Here is a 22560-nt window from a genome sequence, read left to right on the forward strand (position 1 = left end):
CCATGGCCACCGGATCTGTGTGTCTCCCCTTCCACAAGGGATAGGGGGGAGCAGAGGATAAAAGAAAAGAAACGGCAGATCAACTGGTCTAAAAAAAGGGGGGCTATTCAAAGGCTAGAGTATACAAATGAGTTTTGAGATGGGACTTAAATGTTTCTACTGAGGTAGCATCTCTAACTGTTACCGGGAGGGCATTCCATAGTGCTGGAGCCCGAATAGAAAACGCTCTACAGCCCGCAGACTTTTTTTGGGCTCTGGGAATCACTAATAAGCCGGAGCTTATTAGTGAGGGAATGCAATACGGCTTCCACAGGCGAAAACATTTACAAAATACTCGCGGAAGAAATAGACTCAAACGAAATTCCTTGGCAGAATTTGGTTTGCTTTGCTGCCGATAATGCTGCAGTGATGATGGGATCTAAAAAGGGTGTTGCAGCTTTCATTACGGAAATGTCTCCTTCGGTTTACATCGCCGGTAAGTACAGTTCGTAGCATAAAAAAAACTCACAAAACATAACATTTTAAGTAAATCTTTTATTACATAAACAATAAATCAAATCAAAAATAATTTCTGTGTACAGTATATCTTTTTATTTGTGATAACGATAACATGTTCAAAACAAGTAACATATAACTATCATACTATTCTATTACTCTTTATTAATTTGAAAAATGTCGTCATGAAGTTTTATGTTTATTTATATTTCTTTCATAAACCAAAATTTCGACCTGAAGTTTCTTGTTACAATAATGTCTGCAATATCAATAATGACATGTCTTATTTATATTGTGTAATTTGAACCAAATACTCTCAAAAATCTTATTCTTTCAAGTTGTTGAAAGTTTCAACATATATGATAGACTGATAGAAAAGTGATGGTTTTAGCAACATTTTAACCTGTCTGAATGCTAATAATCATTTTGCGTCGGCCCCCCTGAACCCCCCACCAGGACTTTGTCCTGGACCTACCGGGGCCTGCGGCCCCTGGACCCTGGCTACTAGGTTTTTCTGATTTCAAAAGTTGGCAGGTATGTATTCCACTAGGGGTGTAACGGTACACAAAAATTTCGGTTCGGTACGTACCTCGGTTTAGAGGTCACGGTTCATTTTCGGTACAGTAAGAAAACAACAAAATATACATTTTGGGGTTATTTATTTACCAAATTTGCAAAATCTTCCACCAAAAATATTTTTCTAAGTGGAATATTTGATGTGAAGTAATCGGAACCTTGGATAGGCAGAAGGCATGAAAGAGCCGCGGCCCCTGACCTAAACAGTCCGTGCGAAACGTGAGCGTTGACTATTGTTTATTAAACGAGGCAAAATGCCGTAAAAAGAAAAATTAACAGCGCCTCGAGGCAGCGAAAATTCCTATAATATATCCATCCATCCTACCATTTGCTATCGCTTGTCCCTATCGGGATCGCGGGGGGTGCTGGAGCCTATCTCAGCTGCATTCGGGCGGAAGGCGGGGTACACCCTGGACAAGTCGCCACCTCATGGCAGCCTCAAATATATATTTTTTAATCAAATTACTCGAGGAATCGTTTCAGCTCTAAATAATTGTGCAGCCCGAGCTTGAACCCATTGACCCCTGCGTTCTGTTCCATTAAAACTTTCCAGCCCGACCACATTTCCATTTTCACTCACCAGTTTCCAAATAAGTCAAGTTGACATACGCGACAGAAAAGGAGTGTGCAGGTCTCCGGTCCGCATGACAGGCGTGTCACGCTCCCCACCCTCTAATCAGTGCACGTATACACACAAGCCTGACTTGACGTGCACTGCTGCCTCTATGAACACCACATCACTGCTGTCGCAGGATGAAGGAACTTCAACATGTGAACATCTGGCCGGCTTTTTCATTTAGCCGAAGACAGCATTTGGTGCTGATCCAAATTATTGGGCCTTGGCTGAGGTCGGCTCTTTCTAGTTCGCTGAGCTTATTTCCAAAATACCTTGTTTATATACAGTCGTTAATGTTTATTTACTGACAAACACGTGCATCCTTTGTCTTATCAGAAATAAAAAGGCCATTGCTGAATCTCTGCCAGCGTGTGTTTTTCCAGTAAACATCAAGCTTTAGTAGAAACCTCTTAAGCAGTTTTAGCCTAATCCTAACCAAACACAGTCAAGTCTATCCTTGGCTGAAGTCACCATGCGGTAATTATAGCCAATATTTAGTTGCGTGTTGTGTGCTTCCAGGACGTGGGCTCAGAGCATCCCCGGTCGCGTGGAGTTCTTCTCCAGCGAAGGCTCCGACTCCTCCATCCCCATCCCCATCGTGGCCCTGAAGAACGTGGACGACTCGTACCCGCCCCAGAAGAAGTCGTTCATGATGCTCAAGTACATGCACGACCACTACCTGGACAAGTACGAGTGGTTCATGCGGGCGGACGACGACGTTTACATCAAGAGCGACAAGCTGGAGAATTTCCTGCGCAGCCTCAACAGCAGCGAGGCTCTGTTCCTCGGACAGACGGGGATGGGGGCCCGCGACGAGCTGGGCAAACTGGCGCTGGAGCCCGGGGAGAACTTCTGCATGGGGGGCCCGGGGGTCATCATGAGCCGCGAGGTCCTGAGGAGGATGGTGCCTCACATCCGACAGTGTCTGCAGGAGATGTACACCACCCACGAGGACGTGGAGGTGGGCCGCTGCGTGCGCAGGTTTGCGGGGGTCCAGTGCGTCTGGTCCTACGAGGTGAGTTCTGATCTGATTTTTTTTTTTTTATTCCTCAGGAATTCACATTGAGGCTCACGTGTGAGTTGACAAGCATGTACTCAGGGTCATCAATCATACGCACAATATTCAACTCTTGGAGTTTGAAAACAACTTAGATTTTTTTCTTTCAAAATTGCAATTGATTTACGATTTTTATATTTTATACATAAAACTGCAAAAATAACGAGTAAAGAAAGACATGTTACTCTTAGACTGTTAACATATTCTTGTGTCAAGGTGCCACACATTAGAACAATATGTAATGATTAAAAAATATTTGGCTTTATGCTTTTGGACATCATGTTCTTAAACCGAATAAATAATCGATAAAAACTATACAGTGTTTATAATGTAATCATGATATATAATCTTAATGATGCAAGTAACCATTTGAAAGGATATGCACTTATTTCTCATTACTGTAGAATTGTTTACCATTTTACTGTAATTGGGAGGTAAATAACTTTATCCTTAATCAGGGGTCCCCAAACGTTTTGACGGGGGGGCGGGCTGTATGTGTGTGTATATATATATATATATATATATATATATATATATATATATATATATATAGGTGGCGACTTGTCCAGGGTGTACCCCGCCTTCCGCCCGATTGTAGCTGAGATAGGCTCCAGCGCCCCCTGCAACCCCGAAGGGAATAAGCGGTAGAAAATGGATGGATATGTATGTATGTATGTATGTGCGTGTGTTTAGATGTGTATATATATATATATGTGTGTGTGTGTGTGTATATATATGTGTATATGCTGTATGTATGTATGTATGTATATATATTTATATTTATATCTATATTTATATATCCCATCCATTTTCTACCGCTTGTCCCTTTTGGGGTTGCGGGGGGTCGCTGGAGCCTATCTCAGCTGCATTCGGGCGGAAGGCGGGGTACACCCTGGACAAGTCGCCACCTCATCGCTGTGTGTGTGTGTGTGTGTGTGTGTGTGTGTGTGTGTGTGTGTGTGTGTATGTATGTATATACATACACATACATACATATGTGTTCCGAGCGCAATGATGTCACGTTATCGATGGTAAAATGCATTTTTAGACAGTATGATATGCCTTAACGGCTAGGAGACACAGAGAGTAACAAGCGGTAGAAAATGAATTAGAAAGGACAGATTAAAAAAAAAAAAAAAATATACATATATTTTTTTAAACTTGGGACTTCTCGCGGGCCGGATTTTGGACGCTGGCGGGACGGATCCCTTCGCGGGCCGTAGTTTGGGAACTCCTGTCCTAAATAAACAAAAAAATAAAATGTTTCTGAAAGCAATAGTTTAACTTAAATAAATATTGAACATCTTAAAGTGCATTTTTTTTTCCCAGTTGGAAAAACGAGGTCGGACGTTGTTGTTTTTTTGTTGTTGCCAGCATTCTCGCTCATTAGTCCGTGTTGATGGGCTCATATTGCCCATCCGATTTTAAGATGAAATATCCCCACAATGGGACATTTGGCTATGTAATATTCCATCCATCCATCCATCCATTTTCTACCGCTTGTCCCTTCTGGGGTCGCGGGGGGCGCTGGAGCCTATCTCAGCTGCATTTGGCCTAATTTATGTTAGTTTGCGGAACTTCTCACTCGTGAGTCGCGAGGCGCTCTGTCCGTGCTTCCTGTTTGTGTAAAAAGCTGGCGGTCTCCCTGAGTCGCTCTCTGCCCACCAAGACAAAGATTGTGAATGACAGAAAAGAGGGCTCACTGCGTTCAGTTAATTATGTTCTCAGAGAGCGATGCACAGATTGAGTCCACTTTCTCCCTGTTTGAAGGGAGAGATGAAGTAACATGAAGTTCAATTCAATTCTGATTCGGCGAACACGTGTGTCACTCAAATGCCGGTGACAGCGAAGAAAAAAAGCCAAAAAACCTGAGCCTCACACGGTTACGTTATTGCACTAATTGAAACCTCAACGTCGATTAATCGTGCAGCTCTATTACAAAGTGACATCGCCGACTAGTGGCCTGGCATGCATATTTTAGTACTTTAAACTTTTGAAAAGCACAATCAAGGTTTTTGTTGTTACCATATAGTCCCACAGAGTCAAATGTGGTCATCTATACACTGGTCTGAGTATGTGAAAAATGCAATTTTCATACATTGTGGACAGACACACTAGCTGCAAGATTATTTTTGGAGCTTCTCTGTGATTCCAAAAATGATAAGTTCCATGTTGTAACATTACTATAAGTCTGCCAGTCCGAGGAATATTTCACACATGCTAGTAGACACTTTGCGTTCTTCTGTGCTGGGGTTGAAGTGAGACGTCCGTTCAGGGAATGTGATGAAGCAATTGGAACCAGTTGGGTCTTTTACAAGCTCGTTTTCTCATTTAAGTAAGGAGGATGCAGCTTACATGTCATTTTTACGAGCCAGTGTAATTCTACACCAACGTGACATGAAGAGAATGTTGTGCACTTTTGCATGATTTTTCTTACACACACATATAAGTGTTGAGTGTGTCTGGTAAATGAAGTGAGAGTGTATGCCAAAGCTAACTGTGTTCTACACGCTCTTGTGTTTTGACAACTTTATCTGTAAAAAGAATGTTCTCACAGTCGAGTGACTGCTCCTTGTTTATCTAACATAGATAACCATACACAGTTACTATCTCTATAAACTAGCGCACGCTAAACCGGGTACAGTGGACCCTCAGACCTTCACCACAATCCAAAATGTGATGAATTCTACTCCACGTTGTTTGACATTTGAATAGGGTTGTACGATTCCGCCAAAAAAATAGGAATTGCAATTTTCTTCCTAAAAATTGAGATCACATTCACACAATGTTTGGGGCCATATGCTTGTGATTTGAAGTAATTTTACACTGTTGGACTGGACTCCTTGTTGTCTTAGGATACGATAGGACAGTGGTTCTCAACCTTTTTTCAGTGATGTACTCCCCTGTGAATTTTTTTTAAATTCAAGTACCCCCTAATCAGAGCAAAGCATTTTTGGTTGAAAAAAAGAGATAAAGAAGTAAAATACAGCATTATGTCATCAGTTTATGATTTATTCAATTGTATAACAGTGCAAAATATTGTTCATTTGTAGTGGTCTTTCTTGAACTATTTGGAAAAAAAGATAGGTTTTTATTTATATTGATAAAGGATTTTTGAATTGTTGCTATTTTTAGAATATTTAAAAAAAATCTCACGTACCCCTTGGCATACCTTCAAGTACCCCCAGGGGTACGCGTACCCCCATTTGAGAACCACTGGGATAGGATATATTTGATTCATCCCGCAATAGGGAAATTATGTTGAGTTGAGTTGAGTTTGGTCCTGAGTAGTCTTGGGTTCAATCCCGGGCTCGGGATCTTTCTGTGTGGAGTTTGCATGTCCTCCCCGTGACTGCATGGGTTCCAATCCAATCCAATCCAATCCACTTTATTTATATAGTTCCCTCCGGGTACTCCGGCTTCCTCCCACTTCCAAAGACATGCACCTGGGGATAAGTTGATTGGCAACACTAAATTGGCCCTAGTGTGTGGATGTGAGTGTGAATGTTGTCTGTCTATCTGTGTTGGCCCTGCGATGAGGTGGCGACTTGTCCAGGGTGTACCCCGCCTTCCGCCCGATTGTAGCTGAGATAGGCTCCAGCGCCCCCCGCGCCCTCAAAGGGAATAAGCGGTAGAAAATGGATGGATGGATGGATGAGTTGAGTTTGAGTTTATTTCGAACATGCAAGCATACAACATGATACATCACAATCTCCAGTTTCTCTTTTCAACATGTTCGAAAAGGAGTAGGAAGAAGCGGAGCTTATTTAATCCTACCCCTTTTCTTTTACATAACAGTTGCTAAAACGTTTGTTCACTTCCTGTTCTCAATTTATTCCATAAGTAATCACAATAAAAATAAGTAAATAAATAATAATTGGTGAAGTAAGTTACATTTCATATGTTGAGAAAAGTACGATTATTTTGAGAGTGAAAGAATGAAAGAATGGATGAGTTAAATAAATTCAGAATGTTTATCATGGTTCTTCTTCTTTGTACTTTGTAAACACTTTAAGTTTGAAGAGTTTCTTGAAGTGGATCATATTAGTACATTGTTTGATTGCTTTGCTTAATCCATTCCATAATTTAATTCCACATACTGATATACTGAAGGTCTTAAGTGTTGTACGTGCATACAAATGTTTTAAATTACATTTCTCTCTAGGATTACATTTCTCCTCTTTTTTTGAGAAGAATTGTTGTATATTCTTGGGTAGCAGGTTATAGTTTGCTTTGTGTATAATTTTAGCTGTTTGCAAATTCACTATGTCGTAGAATTTCAGTATCTTTGATTCAATAAATAAAGGATTTGTATGTTCTCTATATCCAACATGATGTATTATTCTAACTGATCTTTTTTTGTAACACCGTTAATGAATGAAGTGTACTTTTGTAATTATTTCACAGTGGTTGCAAAAAATAAGATAAAAACTAGGGCTGTCAACGTTAACTCATCTGATTATTAAAATAAAACAAATATTGCGTTACCACGAATGAGGGAAGATTAATCACATTCGAGTTAAGGCTTAACCCGGAAGATGCACGCATTGTTACACAGCCTGTGATTGCGATGAGAGGTGGCCAATGTAGCTTCAAAACACAACTTTAGAAAAGACTGAGGTTACTTCTAGGTATTGAAGCGACAAACATTCTTATCAAGTTTAAAATACCATCTTAAAGGAAAACACTTACTCGAGGCTAGGGCTGCAATTAACGATTAATTTGATAATCGATTAATCTGTCGATTATTGCTTCGATTAATCGATTAATAATCGGATAGAGGAGACAAACTACATTTCTATCCTTTCCAGTATTTTATTGAAAAAACAAAACAAAACAACATATTGGCACCATACTTATTTTGATTATTGTTTCTCAGCTCTTTGTACATGTTGCAGTTTATAAATAAAGGTTTATAAAAAAAATTAAAAACATTGCCTCTGCGCATAGCATAGATCCGACGAATCGATGACTAAATTAATCGCCAACTATTTTTGTAATCCATTTAATCGATTAGTTGTTGCAGCCCTACTCGGGGGCTGGTGCCGGTAACATGGTTGCTACTTCCACAACAAGCAGAGGAGAATGCTATGCTGGCAGACTTGACCTGTATTAAGGTTGTCATCAAAAGTAGCACAGATAAGTTAAACTGGTAAAGAATGTACGGCCGCAGTATTCATGGACTTCACAAAAGCATTTGACACAATTAATCATGATATTTTAATACGAAAATTAGAACGATATGGCATCAGAGGTTTGGTATTGAATTGGGTAGGAAGTTATTTAACCAACAGGAAGCAATATGTGAGGATGGGTGAAAATATGTCAACACGGCTAGATATATCCTGTGGTGTACCCCAGGGATCAATACTGGGACCAAGATTGTTCAATCTTTATATAAACGACATTTGTAAGGTTACGAAGGACTTAAAGTTGGTTTTATTTGCGGACGACACAACTGCTTTCTGTTCAGGAGAGAGCACACAGAAGATAATACAAATAATAACAGAAGAAATGAACAAATTAAAAAGATGGTTTGACAAAAACAGACTATCTTTGAATCTCAGTAAAACTAAAATAATGCTATTTGGTAATAGTAGAAAAGAGCATCATACACAAATACAAATAGACGGAGTAGACATAGAAAGGGTAAAAGAAACTAGATTTATGGGAGTATTAATAGATGATCAAATGAACTGGAAATCTCATATACAAAACATACAACATAAGGTGGCAAAAAACATTTCAATAATGAATAAAGCAAAATATGTCCTGGGCCAAAAATCACTACATATTCTCTACTGCTCGCTAGTGTTACCATATCTGAGTTATTGTGCAGAAATATGGGGAAATAACTACAAATGTGCGCTACATTCGCTAACCGTGTTACAAAAAAGATCAGTTAGAATAATACATAATGTTGGATATAGAGAACACACAAACCCTTTATTTATTAAGTCAGAAATATTAAAGTTCGGTGATTTGGTAAAATTGCAAACTGCTAAAATGATGTACAAAGCAAACAATAACCTGCTACCAAAGAATGTACAACAATTCTTCTCAACTAAAGAGGAGAAATATAACCTTAGAGGAAAAAATAATTTAAAACATTTATATGCACGTACAACACTTAGAACTTTTAACATATCAGTATGTGGAATTAAATTATGGAATGGATTAAGTAAAGAAGTTAAAAATTGTACTGATATGATCCAGTTTAAGAGGTTGTTCAAAATAATAGTGCTTACAGAGTACAAAAAAAGAAGAATTATGAGAAATACTTTCAACCTTATTGAAAATAAGATATTCTTCATCTCAGTATGTTAATAATGACTGAATTAATTAATTACATATTACAAAACTGTTGTATACTAATTCATAGATGTTATTTTATTATATAAAAAGTCAGTAAATGATTCTATATATTTGTAAACGCTTTGAAGTGGGAAAGGGGTAGGATTAAATAAGCTTTGCTTCTTCCTACTCCTTTTCGGGCATGATGTAAAATGAAATGATATGAAATTGTGTGATGTACTATGATGTAAGTGTGTTCATGTTCGAAATAAACTAAAGAAAGAAAGAAACTTTTGCCTTTTCCAAACGGACAATCTACAAAGACCAAGTCCCGCAAGAAGATGTCATTCATATTAGGGCTGGGTGATATGGCCTTTTTTAAAATCGCGATATTTTAAGGCCATATCGCGATACACGATATATATCTCGATATTTTGACATAGCCTTGAATGAACACTTGATGCATATAATCACAGCAGTATGATGATTCTATGTGTCTACATTAAAACATTCTTCTTCATACTGCATTAATATATGCTACTTTTAAACTTTCATGCAGAGAAGGAAATCACAACTATTTTTTTCTTACGGTGTTGATCTGGAAAGGTTTGCCTCGGCATTTTGATGGTGTGGACTTGTGGCACCGAACGGAGATGTTGTCGTTCGGAGTACGTAAATATTGTTTTTAATATTGTTGTGCAGCACTTTGGAAACATTTTTGTTGTTTAAAGGTGCTATATAAATATAGTGGCTTGGATTGGAGTGAGCACTCTTCATTCACTAGCAGGGGACTTTTCAAATGATGCTACATATTAGCAGTAGGCTACTGCTACTTTTTATAGCAACGCTTTTGCTCCACACTTGACAAATTACGGTTGTCTGTTCGACATATTCCCACTTGAAGCCAAACCACCGCCAGACGATGGACCCCCTGCTGTTTTTTGGGGGGAATTAATTCTTCTTTAATTTGTTACCAGATTCGCACCTTCTTTCGCTCGTATTACCACTAGCATCACAGCTAGCGTTAGCCATGCTGCTACCTCTCTGCTCCGCGAGGGCGTATACGTATGTGACGTATGACGTGACAGTATGTGACGTGTGTAGAAGCTGCGCTTGCTGTCTGTGAGAAGGAGAGACAGGAAATAGTAGGAAGAGCCTGAAGTGTAATGCCCGCAGCTAAAAGCAACTGCGTGAGAACGCATACTCGAATATCACGATATAGTCATTTTCTATATCGCACAGAGACAAAACCGCGATATATCGCCCCGCCCTAATTCATATCACAGCGGATCTGTCATGCAATACTTTGGAGAGGCACAATAACAACAAGGATAAACCAACTGAACTACACCAACAAGAGCATCAAGTTGTAACTACTGGCTGAATGCAAATTTATTTTTCTTACTGGAGAACATTGGACATCTGTAAGTAATCACAACGAGCTGGAGTCGGTCGCATTGTACCAAAAGAGATTTGCAGTTCAGTAAGACATTTAAAAAAAAAATTCTTGTGTGACATTCTGACTACTAAATTGCATTTGCATCCCAATACTGGTAATCTCTTAAGCAAATGTTATTTATGCACGCAAATAATAACCCGCAATTAATCATGATCAATCACAGTTCAAGGGTGTGAGTAATCTGATTCAAAAAGTGACTCACTTGACGGCCCGAGTAAAAACACATGACAATCAAGAGGGAAACATTAAAGTACATTAAAAAAGCATAGAGTTGATGCAACCAGCTGCCATTTCTGTCTTCTGACCATTGGACAAAGTCCTGAGTCTTTAAGTAAAATGGCATTTTAAAAGAAGTAAAAAAAAAAAAGGGCTATTCAATGTAACTATAATATCATAATGTTTTTGTAAGTAGTTTGAGGCTCTATTATTGCGATATGACCAGTAAAGGACTTGAGCAACATTTCACTCCACCTGATGATCAAAGTCATACAACGTTCAACTCCCACACGTTTGCCACATTGACTTCATAGCCTGTTTCAGCTTTGATTGGTCAGCAGCTCCCCGTCATCCATCTTGGCATCGACCCGTGATGACGGGCTACACCTTGTACACAACGTCATGTTTACACAACACACCTGTGTGATGACTCAGCATACAATAGTGTTCCATGCCTCAGAGAAGGAGGTGGTGCTTTTATCACACCACTTTGTCTCAGTCAAGGTGGAATGGAGAAGTCTGTGTGTGGGTGGGATAAACCCTAACAGTAAACAAAACGGGTCACCCTTGTCTTGTTGCTTTGTTGAGGTTCGGACGACGTCTTTGGCACGTGCGGGCAAGTTCTCGTAAACCTTTTTTGAAAGTGACGTTGATGTCATCATAAATCACATCAACATGACGGAAAATGTGGAATCAGAGGTGTGAACGTACTCTTCAATGCCACACGTTGTGTAACCCTCACAGAACACAAAGAATGACAGTTAATAAAGTAAACTTTGATGTCATAGAAAGTTCAGAACTAAACTAAGAGTTTGGTTACCATAAGGCTGAGCTATCAACTAAACTATTGATTAGCTTGTTCAATTAATTGACTTAAACAGACTTTAGCCTCTTAGTGTATTTTGGAGCCATGATATTTATTCTTTTTTTTCTAATAAATGCACATTGCATTTATATTAATTTGCTTGTGGCGTGAACATCGGGGGCGGTACCTCTGGATTGGCAGACCGGGGTGGTGGTTCCTCTCTTTAAAAAGGGGAACCGGAGGGTGTGTTCTAACTATCGTGGGATCACACTCCTCAGCCTTCCCGGTAAGGTCTATTCAGGTGTACTGGAGAGGAGGCTACGCCGGATAGTCGAACCTCGGATTCAGGAGGAACAGTGTGGTTTTCGTCCTGGTCGTGGAACTGTGGACCAGCTCTATACTCTCGGCAGGTTCCTTGAGGGTGCATGGGAGTTTGCCCAACCAGTCTACATGTGCTTTGTGGACTTGGAGAAGGCATTCGACCGTGTCCCTCGGGAAGTCCTGTGGGGAGTGCTCAGAGAGTATGGGGTATCGGACTGTCTGATTGTGGCGGTCCGCTCCCTGTATGATCAGTGTCAGAGCTTGGTCCGCATTGCCGGCAGTAAGTCGGACACGTTTCCAGTGAGGGTTGGACTCCGCCAAGGCTGCCCTTTGTCACCGATTCTGTTCATAACTTTTATGGACAGAATTTCTAGGCGCAGTCAAGGCGTTGAGGGGATCCGGTTTGGTGGCTGCAGGATTAGGTCTCTGCTTTTTGCAGATGATGTGGTCCTGATGGCTTCATCTGGCCAGGATCTTCAGCCCTCGCTGGATCGGTTTGCAGCCGAGTGTGAAGCGACTGGGATGAGAATCAGCACCTCCAAGTCCGAGTCCATGGTTCTCGCCCGGAAAAGGGTGGAGTGCCATCTCCGGGTTGGGGAGGAGATCTTGCCCCAAGTGGAGGAGTTCAAGTACCTCGGAGTCTTGTTCACGAGTGAGGGAAGAGTGTATCGTGAGATCGATAGGCGGATCGGTGCGGCGTCTTCAGTAATGTGGACGCTGTATCGATCCGTTGTGGTGAAGAAGGAGCTGAGCCGTAAGGCAAAGCTCTCAATTTACCGGTCGATCTACGTTCCCATCCTCACCTATGGTCATGAGCTTTGGGTTATGACCGAAAGGACAAGATCACGGGTACAAGCGACCGAAATGAGTTTCCTCCGCCGGGTGGCGGGGCTCTCCCTTGGGGATAGGGTGAGAAGCTCTGTCATCCGGGGGGAGCTCAAAGTAAAGCCGCTGCTCCTCCACATCGAGAGGAGCCAGATGAGGTGGTTCGGGCATCTGGTCAGGATGCCACCCGAACGCCTCCCTAGGGAGGTGTTTAGGGTGGCAGGAGGCCACGGGGAAGACCCAGGACACGTTGGGAAGACTATGTCTCCCGGCTGGCCTGGGAACGCCTCGGGATCCCCCGGGAAGAGCTGGACGAAGTGGCTGGGGAGAGGGAAGTCTGGGCTTCCCTGCTTAGGCTGCTGCCCCCGCAACCCGACCTCGGATAAGTAGAAGAAGATGGATGGATGGATGGATGGATGGATGGATGGATGGATGCTTGTGGCGTACCCCTAGTCATGCCCCCACCGCCACAAGTACATTAGCAATCCGTAGGAAACACTACCATTTGTGCATTATGACAAAAAAAAACTCTATTGCAGTGGTTCTTAACCTTGTTGGAGGTACCGAACCCCACCAGTTTCATATGCACATTCACCGAACCCTTCTTTAATGAAAAATAAAAAATAAATAAATAAAATGTTTTATTTTTTCAAATTCAAGACAAAGTTATGTTTTTTTTACTAGTGCACAAAATGAACCGTGCATGAACATCACCTTGTTCAAAGAACAAAACCAACACAGTGCATGAACTCACAACAAATTACACACTTGCAAATCAGATGGAAAATTAGAGGGAACATTGTTTGGGGGTATCCATAATACTTAGACTTAGACTTCCTTTTTATTGTCATTCAAATTTTAACTTTACAGTACAGATACGCCGATGGGGAGAAGTTTTTATTTACACGATTGATTGATTGATTGATTGATTTAAACTTTTATTAGTAGATAGTACAGTACATATTCCGTATAATTGACCACTAAATGGTAACACCTGACTAAGTTTTTCAACTTGTTTAAGTCTGGGTCCACGTTAATTAATTCATGAGTCTGGTGTGTCTTGACCGCTGCGGCGGAGGCTCTGCTGAACCCCTGAGGCCGACTCACCGAACCCCTAGGGTTCGATTGAACCCAGGTTAAGAACCACTGCTCTATTGTTAGACGCCAACCAGCATTTCTCTCATCTGCGCTCTATTGCAGTGGCTATGCGGAAACTATGTCCGCGTATTTAAAGTTCCGGGCACTTCATGCGGCCATTAAACGATTACTGTATTTTTCAGACTATAAGGCGCACTTAAAATCCTTTAATTTTCTCAAAACTCGACAGTGCTCCTTATAAATGTACGGAATGATTTTGGTTGTGCTTACCGACCTCGAAGCTATTTTATTTGGTACATGGTGAAATAAGTGTGACCAGTAGATGGCAGTCACACAAGAGATACGTGTAGACTGCAATATGATGGCAGACACACATAAGAGATACTTGTAGACTGCAGTATGACTCAAGTAAACAACACCAACATTTTATATGTTCCACAGCATGGTTGTAGAGGGGTTAGTGCGTCTGCCTCACAATACGAATGTCCTGGGTTCGATCCTGCGCTCGGGATCTTTCTGTGTGGCGTTTGCATGTTCTCCCTGTGACTGCGTGGGTTCCCTTCCGGGTACTCCGGCTCCCTCCCACTTCCAAAGACATGCACCTGCGGATAGGTTGATTGGCAACACTAAATAATTGGACCTAGTGTGTGAATGTGAGTGTGAATGTTGTCTGTCTATCTGTGTTGGCCCTGTGATGAGGTGGCGACTTGTCCAGTGTGTACACAGCCTTCCGCCCAATTGTAGCTGAGATAGGCTCCAGCAGCCCCCGCGACCCCGATGGGGATAAGCGGTAGAAAATGGATGGATGGATGGATGGAAAATATAGATAATTACACACGGCGATCAAAAATCTATCAAAATGTTTTAGTACGACTTTGGTAAGCTCTGAAGCCGCACCGCTTGATGGATTGTGCTGTGCTTCAACATACAAGTATTATTATGGTGTGTGTAAAAGATAAGACATATTATCTGGCGTTTTTTTTTTGCAATATTATGCAAAAGCAACTCTTCTCACCTTCTGGTACCTGTTGATGCGTATTTGGGATCTGCATAAGTCCTGAAAATGTGCGCGCTTCCGCCTTTGTCGTCCGTGGTCGATAAGCTTCTTCTTTTTCTCTATCTTCTTGTTATGGGACATTCATCCTCCGCTGTTGCCATTTCTAGTATAAAGTAGTGTAAAGTTCTTACTTATATCTGTCAGTAAACTCGCCATGAAAGCGCTAAAACATACCGGTGTAGTGAGTTTACATTATTCACCCAAGGAACTTTAGTTATTAGAGAGTTCCGGTCGGACGGTTTTTCACGGGACACATTTCCGGCCTTGTTGTTGCGGATGAGGAGATGGTGCTCCGTTATTGATTGAAGTAAAGTCTGAATGTCATTAAAACAGTTAGCTCCGTCTTTTGACACTTCTTCCACCCTCGTCCTTGCACGCTACACCGCTACAACAAAGATGACGGAGAAAAGACGCTGCCGAAGGTGAGCCACGTAAATAAGACCGCCCACAAAACGTCGCATCCTGAAGCGACTGTCAGAAAGCGGCTTGAAGATGGTCTGTAAAACATCATCTATGCAACATTTTGACCAAATAACCACCATTACATGTTATGTAGACCACAAGGAAGTGTTTTACATTTAGAAAAAAAATAATAATAATATGACCCCTTTAATGCATCTTATAATCTGGTGCGCCTTTTGTATTAAAAACTCGCTCATCGGCAGTGCGCCTTATAATCCGGTGCGCCCTATGGTCCGGAAAATACGGTAATAGAATCAACAAAAGATGAATTAAAGCTTTTTTCTAAGCAGATTAATTGTTGCAGCCCTGATTGCCATGGCAACGTGGTGTTACTAGCGTGATGGACAGTTGTGGTTTCTGGACATAAGTTAGAAGCCAGTAGTTGGTTGCGGTGGTAGTGACACCTTTCCCAGCATGCATTGCACCCCGAGGCCTGCTGCTGTTCGCTCTCGCTTGCGGTTGTTTTAGTGAAGAGGCGAGCGCATCATGCTGAGTCACGGCAGCTTAAACGGACTTCTTCTCCAAACCGCTGTGTCACTGCAGGCCTTTGTGCCTCCCGCTTTTAAAACAAGACGGACAAAGTAGTTTCAACAACACGTGTCTCATACAGAAGGTCTTTCACTTTTCCCTTAAAATGTCTTTCGATCGCACTCTCGAAGATTTGAGAAGTTCTGGAACTTCCCTGTTGAGCTTGGTCTCGTGTGTGTGTTTTGTCTCTTTCATTAGAACCGCACACAGGAAGTCACACAACTCCTTTGAGCAATGTCTCAACATGCATTCGTCTCTGCGGTCACACACACACACACACACACACACACACACACACACACACACACACACACACACACACACACACACACACACACACACACACACACACACACACACACACACACACACACACAGAGTTGTTGCTGCCACGTTTGTGGTGTTTTTAAACCGCAAATAATCAACACAACTTTTAAAGGGAGGAATGTCAAAGACATCTTTTTCCCCAGTGTGTCTCCTCATAGTCTAGGACAGTCCAGCATGTTTAAAAGCATGGTGGGCTTGTAGCAATGTTGCGTGAGCTAGTGTAGTGTTGTATGAATGCATTCTTTTAAAAAGCACATTTATTTAAGAACATTTTTCTTCGGGTCTGAAACGTCCCAGCAGCATTGTCTCGCCATGTGTTCTGCATACTGTAATTTAGGGGTGTCCACACTTTTTCCACTGAGAGCCGCACACACTGGAAAAAAACAATACAATATACATATATTTTTAAGCTTTATGCCTCATGTTTTGTTTCCGGGACTCGAAAGGGTCTCCGTCATAAAAATGTCAAACATAAGTCATTACAGTTTTTTTCATAGTTTGGACTTATACTCAGGAGCGACTTATGTGTGAAATTATTAACACATTAGCGTAAAATATCAAATAATATTGTTTAGCTCATTCACGTAAGAGACTACATATATAAGATTTCATGGATTTAGCGATTAGGAGTGACAGATTGTTTGGTAAACGTATAACATGTTCTATATGTTATAGTTATTTGAATGACTCTTACCATAATATGTTACGTTAACATACCAGGCACCTTCTCAGTTGGTTATTTATGCCTCATATAACGTACACTTATTCAGCTTGTTGTTCACTATTCTTTATTTATTTTAAATTGCCTTTCAAATGTCTATTCTTGGTGTTGGCTTTTATCAAATAAATTTCCCCCAAAAATGTGACTTATACTCCAGTGCGACTTATGTTTTTTTCCTTCTTTATTATGCATTTTCGGCCGGGCCGGTGCGACTTATACTCCGGAGCGACTTTTACTCCGAAAAATACGGTAATTATTATTCAACGCTTAAATTTCCAGAGCAACTTAGTGGTAAGTAAAATCAAAAATGTTTTTTTAGTCCAAGAAAACATTGTTTTTTTTAATGGCAAAAACACAAACATGCAATATCCCCCCCACCCCCAAAAAATGTTTTTAAATTCAAAGTGAAAAAATTTGATGTGAGGTAATTGGAGACTTAAATATTTATAAATGCTTGATTAATATAGGCTAGTGAGGTAAAGTTTTGTACCTGACAAGTTTCAGGTACAAAACTTTACCTTACTAGCCTATATAAATCAACTATTTATAAATACACATCAGTATGCCAAATTAACCTCTTCAACATACTACTAGGAGACTTAAAATAATTCAACAATTCAAAACATCATTCATTATTATTTTTTGAGAAATGAAAGTTAAAAAAAAAACAAAAAACACAAATTATTAGGGATCCAAAAGAGCTCCACTCATAAATGTTAAATGTCATACATTGTTTCCCTTACTTTCAACGTTTTAGTGTCTAGATCACATTCAGATCTATCCGTCGATTATAGGTTTATATTCTTTTTTCATATTTGTTTTATGGCCTTTTTTGGCAAAGAAAACAGTTTTTTTTAATGGCAAACACACAAAGTATGCAATAATTTTCCCAGAAAAAAATTCAAAGTAGAAGATTTGATGTAAAGTAATTTTGAGCCTTGAATAGGTCAATAATTCATAACATTGATTTTGATCAATTATTTTTTTTTGAGCAGTGACCTCTAACCAACGATTGGTATGTGTTTGTTTGGCATTAAAGGAAACTAACAACTATGAACTAGGTTTACAGCATATGAAATACATTTGGCAACAACATGCACTTTGAGAGTGCAGACAGTTCATTTCAGGCGCGCTAAGAACATATATTTTTCCACGATTTCAGCACTCAGGTTAACCATACCTAAATAGACACAACATACTGCATTGCACAAGACTACCCGAATGTACTCGAATGATTGAAAAAAATAAATGTTTTTAAGCTAAATTATTGGTAAACACAGTTTATGTATAATAATTTACGTAAAACAGCGAGTAATGAATAAAGTTTTCATCAATTAATATATTCTGTAGACATACCCTCATCCGCTCTCTTTTCCTGAAACCTGATCTGTCCAGTTTTGGAGTTGATGTCAGCGTCTGCTTTGAGTGTCGCAGGATATCCACACATTCTTGCCATCTCTGTCGTAGCATAGCTTTCGTCGGTAAAGTGTGCGGAACAAACGACTGACCATTTCGTCGGCTTTCCCCACAGCCTCGTATTTTGAACAAATTTCGTCCAATTTCTTGCCACTTTCGCATCTTTGGGACACTGGTGCAACTTGAATCCGTCCCTGTTAGTGTTGTTACACCCTCCGACAACACACCGACGAAAGTGAGAAAATGGCGGATTGCTTCCCGATGTGACGTCACGTTGTGACGTCATCGCTCCGAGAGCGAATAATAGAAAGGCGTTTAATTCGCCAAAATTCACCCATTTAGAGTTCGGAAATCGGTTAAAAAAATATATGGTCTTTTTTCTGCAACATCAAGGTATATATTGACGCTTACATAGGTCTGGTGATAATGTTCCCCTTTAAAGAAAAGAAAAATAAAACAGCCTGCTTGCTTTTTTTTTCTAAAGGTATTTTTCAAATATGCTGTGAGCCCTTAAAAAAATGTAATTGCGGGTCTCGAAAGGCCCCCAGGCCGCACTTTGGACACCCTGCTGTAATTTTCCTTTCATCTTTCAATGATGCATGGACTCAAATGCCTGAAAAGCCACGTCTTTTTCCAGTGTGCACGAGAGCTGCTCCTAAGTTTCAACATCCCATTATGACGTCCCAGCACTCACAAAGAAAAAGTGCCCTCCTTTTTTCTCTCTCATGTTATCGATGACAGATCAATAATGGAAGCTCATTAGAATGGCAGCCACGCCTCAGGCCTGCAAACATTTATGTTCTAATCTAATGAGACACTCTGTTTGAAACCTGGTTCATTTAGTTCATTCTTTGATTTTGTCGTTTAACAGCTACACTGTTTCATCCTTCTGGTTGCAAAACATAATGAATGTTCCTGTGATTTATCATATCTGTTGGAATTTCTTCTCACGATCATAAAAATATTATAATCAAAATAAAAGATTAATGGGCCGCGCAAAGTGCATGCAAATTCCTGAGCTTGTAACGGTGATACGGATGAGTGAGCGTTTGAGTGAAAGAAAGACCATATTAGAAGAAGTTTGGAATCTAATTAGGACTGGGCGATATGGCCTTTATTTAATATCTCAATATTTTTAGGCCATGTCACGATACACGATATATATCTCGATATTTTGCGTTAGCCTTGAATGAACACTTGATGCATATAATCACAGCAGTATGATGATTCTATGTGTCTACATCAGGGGTGTCAAACTCAAATTCAGAGTGGGCCAAAATTTAAAACTGAACAAAGCCGCGGGCCAAGGTTGAACAAATTAACCTTTTAATAGGGACCCAAACACGTTTTGCATTGAATATTGAACAAGCAAGGCTTATATAACTTTATAGTGACATGCAAAATCGAGTTTCAAATAATAATAGTAATACTTAAAAAATATCAATGGCATATCAAATACAATTTAAATAAAAATGTAATGCCTCTTTTCTATTTGCAGCCTTCTGAGGTAAATATCAACATTAACTTTTTCCACAGGCTAATAAATTTGAACATAAAATAACAATGAATAAAACAACCATTCAGGACTCGGGACACGTCGGTTGAGGCGGGCGGGGTTGAGGGGCGGGGTTTGGTGGTAGCGGGGGTGTATATTGCAGCCCGGAAGAGTTAGGGCTGCATGGGATTCTGGGTATTTGTTTTGTTGTGTTTATGTTGTGTTACTGTGCGTATGTTCTCCCAAAAATGTTTGGTGTGGATTCACAGTGTGGCGCAAATTTCTTACAGTGTTAAAGGTATTTATACGGGCACCGTCAGTGTAACCTGTATCGCTGTTGGCCAAGTATGCGTTTGCATTCACGTGTGTGTGAGTGCTGAAGTCGCACATATTATGAGACTGGGCCAGCATTCGCTGGACTGGGTGAAAAGTGGATGTGACGATTTTTGGGAGGGGCACTGAAATTTGAGAGTCTCCCAGGAGGGTTGGCAAGTATGAGAATTAATGGTGAATGCGGTGTTACCGCGGCACCGCCGCTAAATATAATCGGCGGGCCAGCTCTAGTGTTGATTTGATTTCGCCTCACGGGCCAAGTGAAATTACACGGCAGGCCAAATTTGGCCCGCGGGCCAGAGTTTGACGCCCATGGTCTACATTAAAACATTCTTGTTCATACTGCATTAATATATGCTCATTTTAAACTTTCATGCAGAGAGGGAAATCACAACTAAAAGTGTATTTATTTTAAATTTATTAAGCAGTGGCACAAACATTCATGTCATTTCAAAACAGAAAGTGCAAGATTGTCAGAGACATTTTAAAACAAGCTTTTGTGCATGATGTCACTAAGATGACATATCAAAACAACATTAAAATTAAAGTGCAGTCTGTACAGAACGCCACTACAACAGTTAAAAACAAATAAAGTGCACTTTTGTGCATGACGTCACACAAGATATTTCAATAACTGTCAAATAAAAATTAGCTGCATAATAGGAACTCAAATAGTGTATGTCCTTCGCTATGTGGTAGGTTCCTGCGGACGTTATCTCCTTCTGTTGTTATTTGTTTCATACGGTGTTGATGTGGAAATGGTTGCCTCGACATTTTGTGGGTGTGGCACCGAACGGAGATGTTGACATGCGGAGTTTCAAGCACTCCTCATTCTCTAGCGGGTGACTTTTCAAATGATGCTACACATTAGCAGTAATGCTACTTTTTGTAGCAACGCTTTTGCCCCACACTTGACAAATTACGGTTGTCTGTTCGACATCTTCCCGCTTGAAGCCAAACCACCGCCACACGATGGACCCAGTGTTGTTTTTCTTGGGAATTAATTCTTCCTTCATTTGTTACCAGATTCGCACCTTCTTTCTCTCGTATTACCACTCGCACCACAGCTAACGTTACCCATTCCGCTACCTCTCTGCTCCGCGAGGGCGTATACGTATGTGACGTGTGTAAGAAGGTGCACTTGTTTTATGTCTCTGTGAGAAGGAGAGACAAGAAAGACTGAGAAGAGCCTGTAGCTAAAAGCAACTGTGAGAACGTATACTCGAATATCACGATATAGTCATTTTCTATATCGCACAGAGACAAACCCGCGATATATCGCCCAGCCCTCGATCTAATGTATAATATACTGTGTGTATGTGTGTGCGTGCGTATGAAAAACACTTGAAACAGCGACTGAACCACAAAGCTAACAAGAACAATCCATACACCCGCCACACATCTCATCTGCTTGTGTTGTTGTGAACGACATCATCGATGTAAGATCAATGTGTAAACAGGACATCAGTCACATCTTGAGTCTCTCTCTCCCTCAAGTTTTGTCCTGACTCATCAAGCTCGGAACAGCAGCACAGGACTCATGAATAACTGAGGAGAAATACATTTACCGTATTTTTCGGAGTATAAGTCGCTCCGGAGTATAAGTCGCACCGGTCGAAAATGCATCATAAAGAAGGAAAAAACATATAAGTCGCACTGGACTATAAGTCACATTTTTGGGGGAAATTTATTTGATAAAACCCAACACCAAGAATAGACATTTTGAAAGGCAATTTAAAATAAATAAAGAATAGTGAACAACAGGCTGAATAAGTGTACGTTATATGAGGCATAAATAACCAACTGAGAAGGTGCCTGGTATGTTAACGTAACATATTATGGTAAGAGTCATTCAAATAACTATAACATATAGAACATGCTATACGTTTACCAAACAATCTGTCACTCCTGATCGCTAAATCCCATGAAATCTTATACGTCTAGTCTCTTACGTGAATGAGCTAAATAATATGATTTGATATTTTACGGTAATGTGTTAATAATTTCACACACAAGTCGCTCCTGAGTATAAGCCGCACCCCCGACCAAACTATGAAAAAAAACTGAGACTTATAGTCCGAAAAATACGGTACGTATACAATCATGTTGTGCTCAAATAAATAAACTAAAATAAAATTAAATGTTTTTTAACTAAACTGTCAAAATAATTAAAGTTCAAATGAAAATGCAGCTTCACCACTTCAGTCATAATTTTTGCTATTAAAGGTGCCATATGTAATGTCATGTCAAGTCATCATTAAATGGCCCTGATATGTCAAAATGCATCAATAAATCATTTTCTTTTTGAATACCTTTATAACTGATAACGGTAGTTTAGCCGGGATATGCTCATTTCAAAATTAGATTTACAGCCCCGAAATCTTGTTATTGTTTTAATCTCAATGCCCCGCCCTCCACCGTTTTGGTCAATTAGAAAGTCTGTGAGTGTGTCACATCCT

The 22560-nt window shown here is 40.3% G+C and overlaps 1 protein-coding gene across 1 annotated transcript in view; it reads left to right on the forward strand.

The window, feature by feature from the left end:
* Positions 1–22560, forward strand: part of chsy1 (chondroitin sulfate synthase 1) — a 98772-nt gene that overhangs the window by 2060 nt on the left and 74152 nt on the right. Inside the window, exon 2 of the mRNA XM_061963745.2 lies at positions 2207–2702. Within this exon, the coding sequence (XP_061819729.2) occupies positions 2207–2702 (496 nt within the window). The remainder of the gene's footprint in view (positions 1–2206; positions 2703–22560) is intronic.

The sequence above is a fragment of the Nerophis lumbriciformis genome, linkage group LG06 (assembly GCF_033978685.3).
Source record: "Nerophis lumbriciformis linkage group LG06, RoL_Nlum_v2.1, whole genome shotgun sequence".
Lineage (NCBI taxonomy): Eukaryota > Metazoa > Chordata > Actinopteri > Syngnathiformes > Syngnathidae > Nerophis > Nerophis lumbriciformis.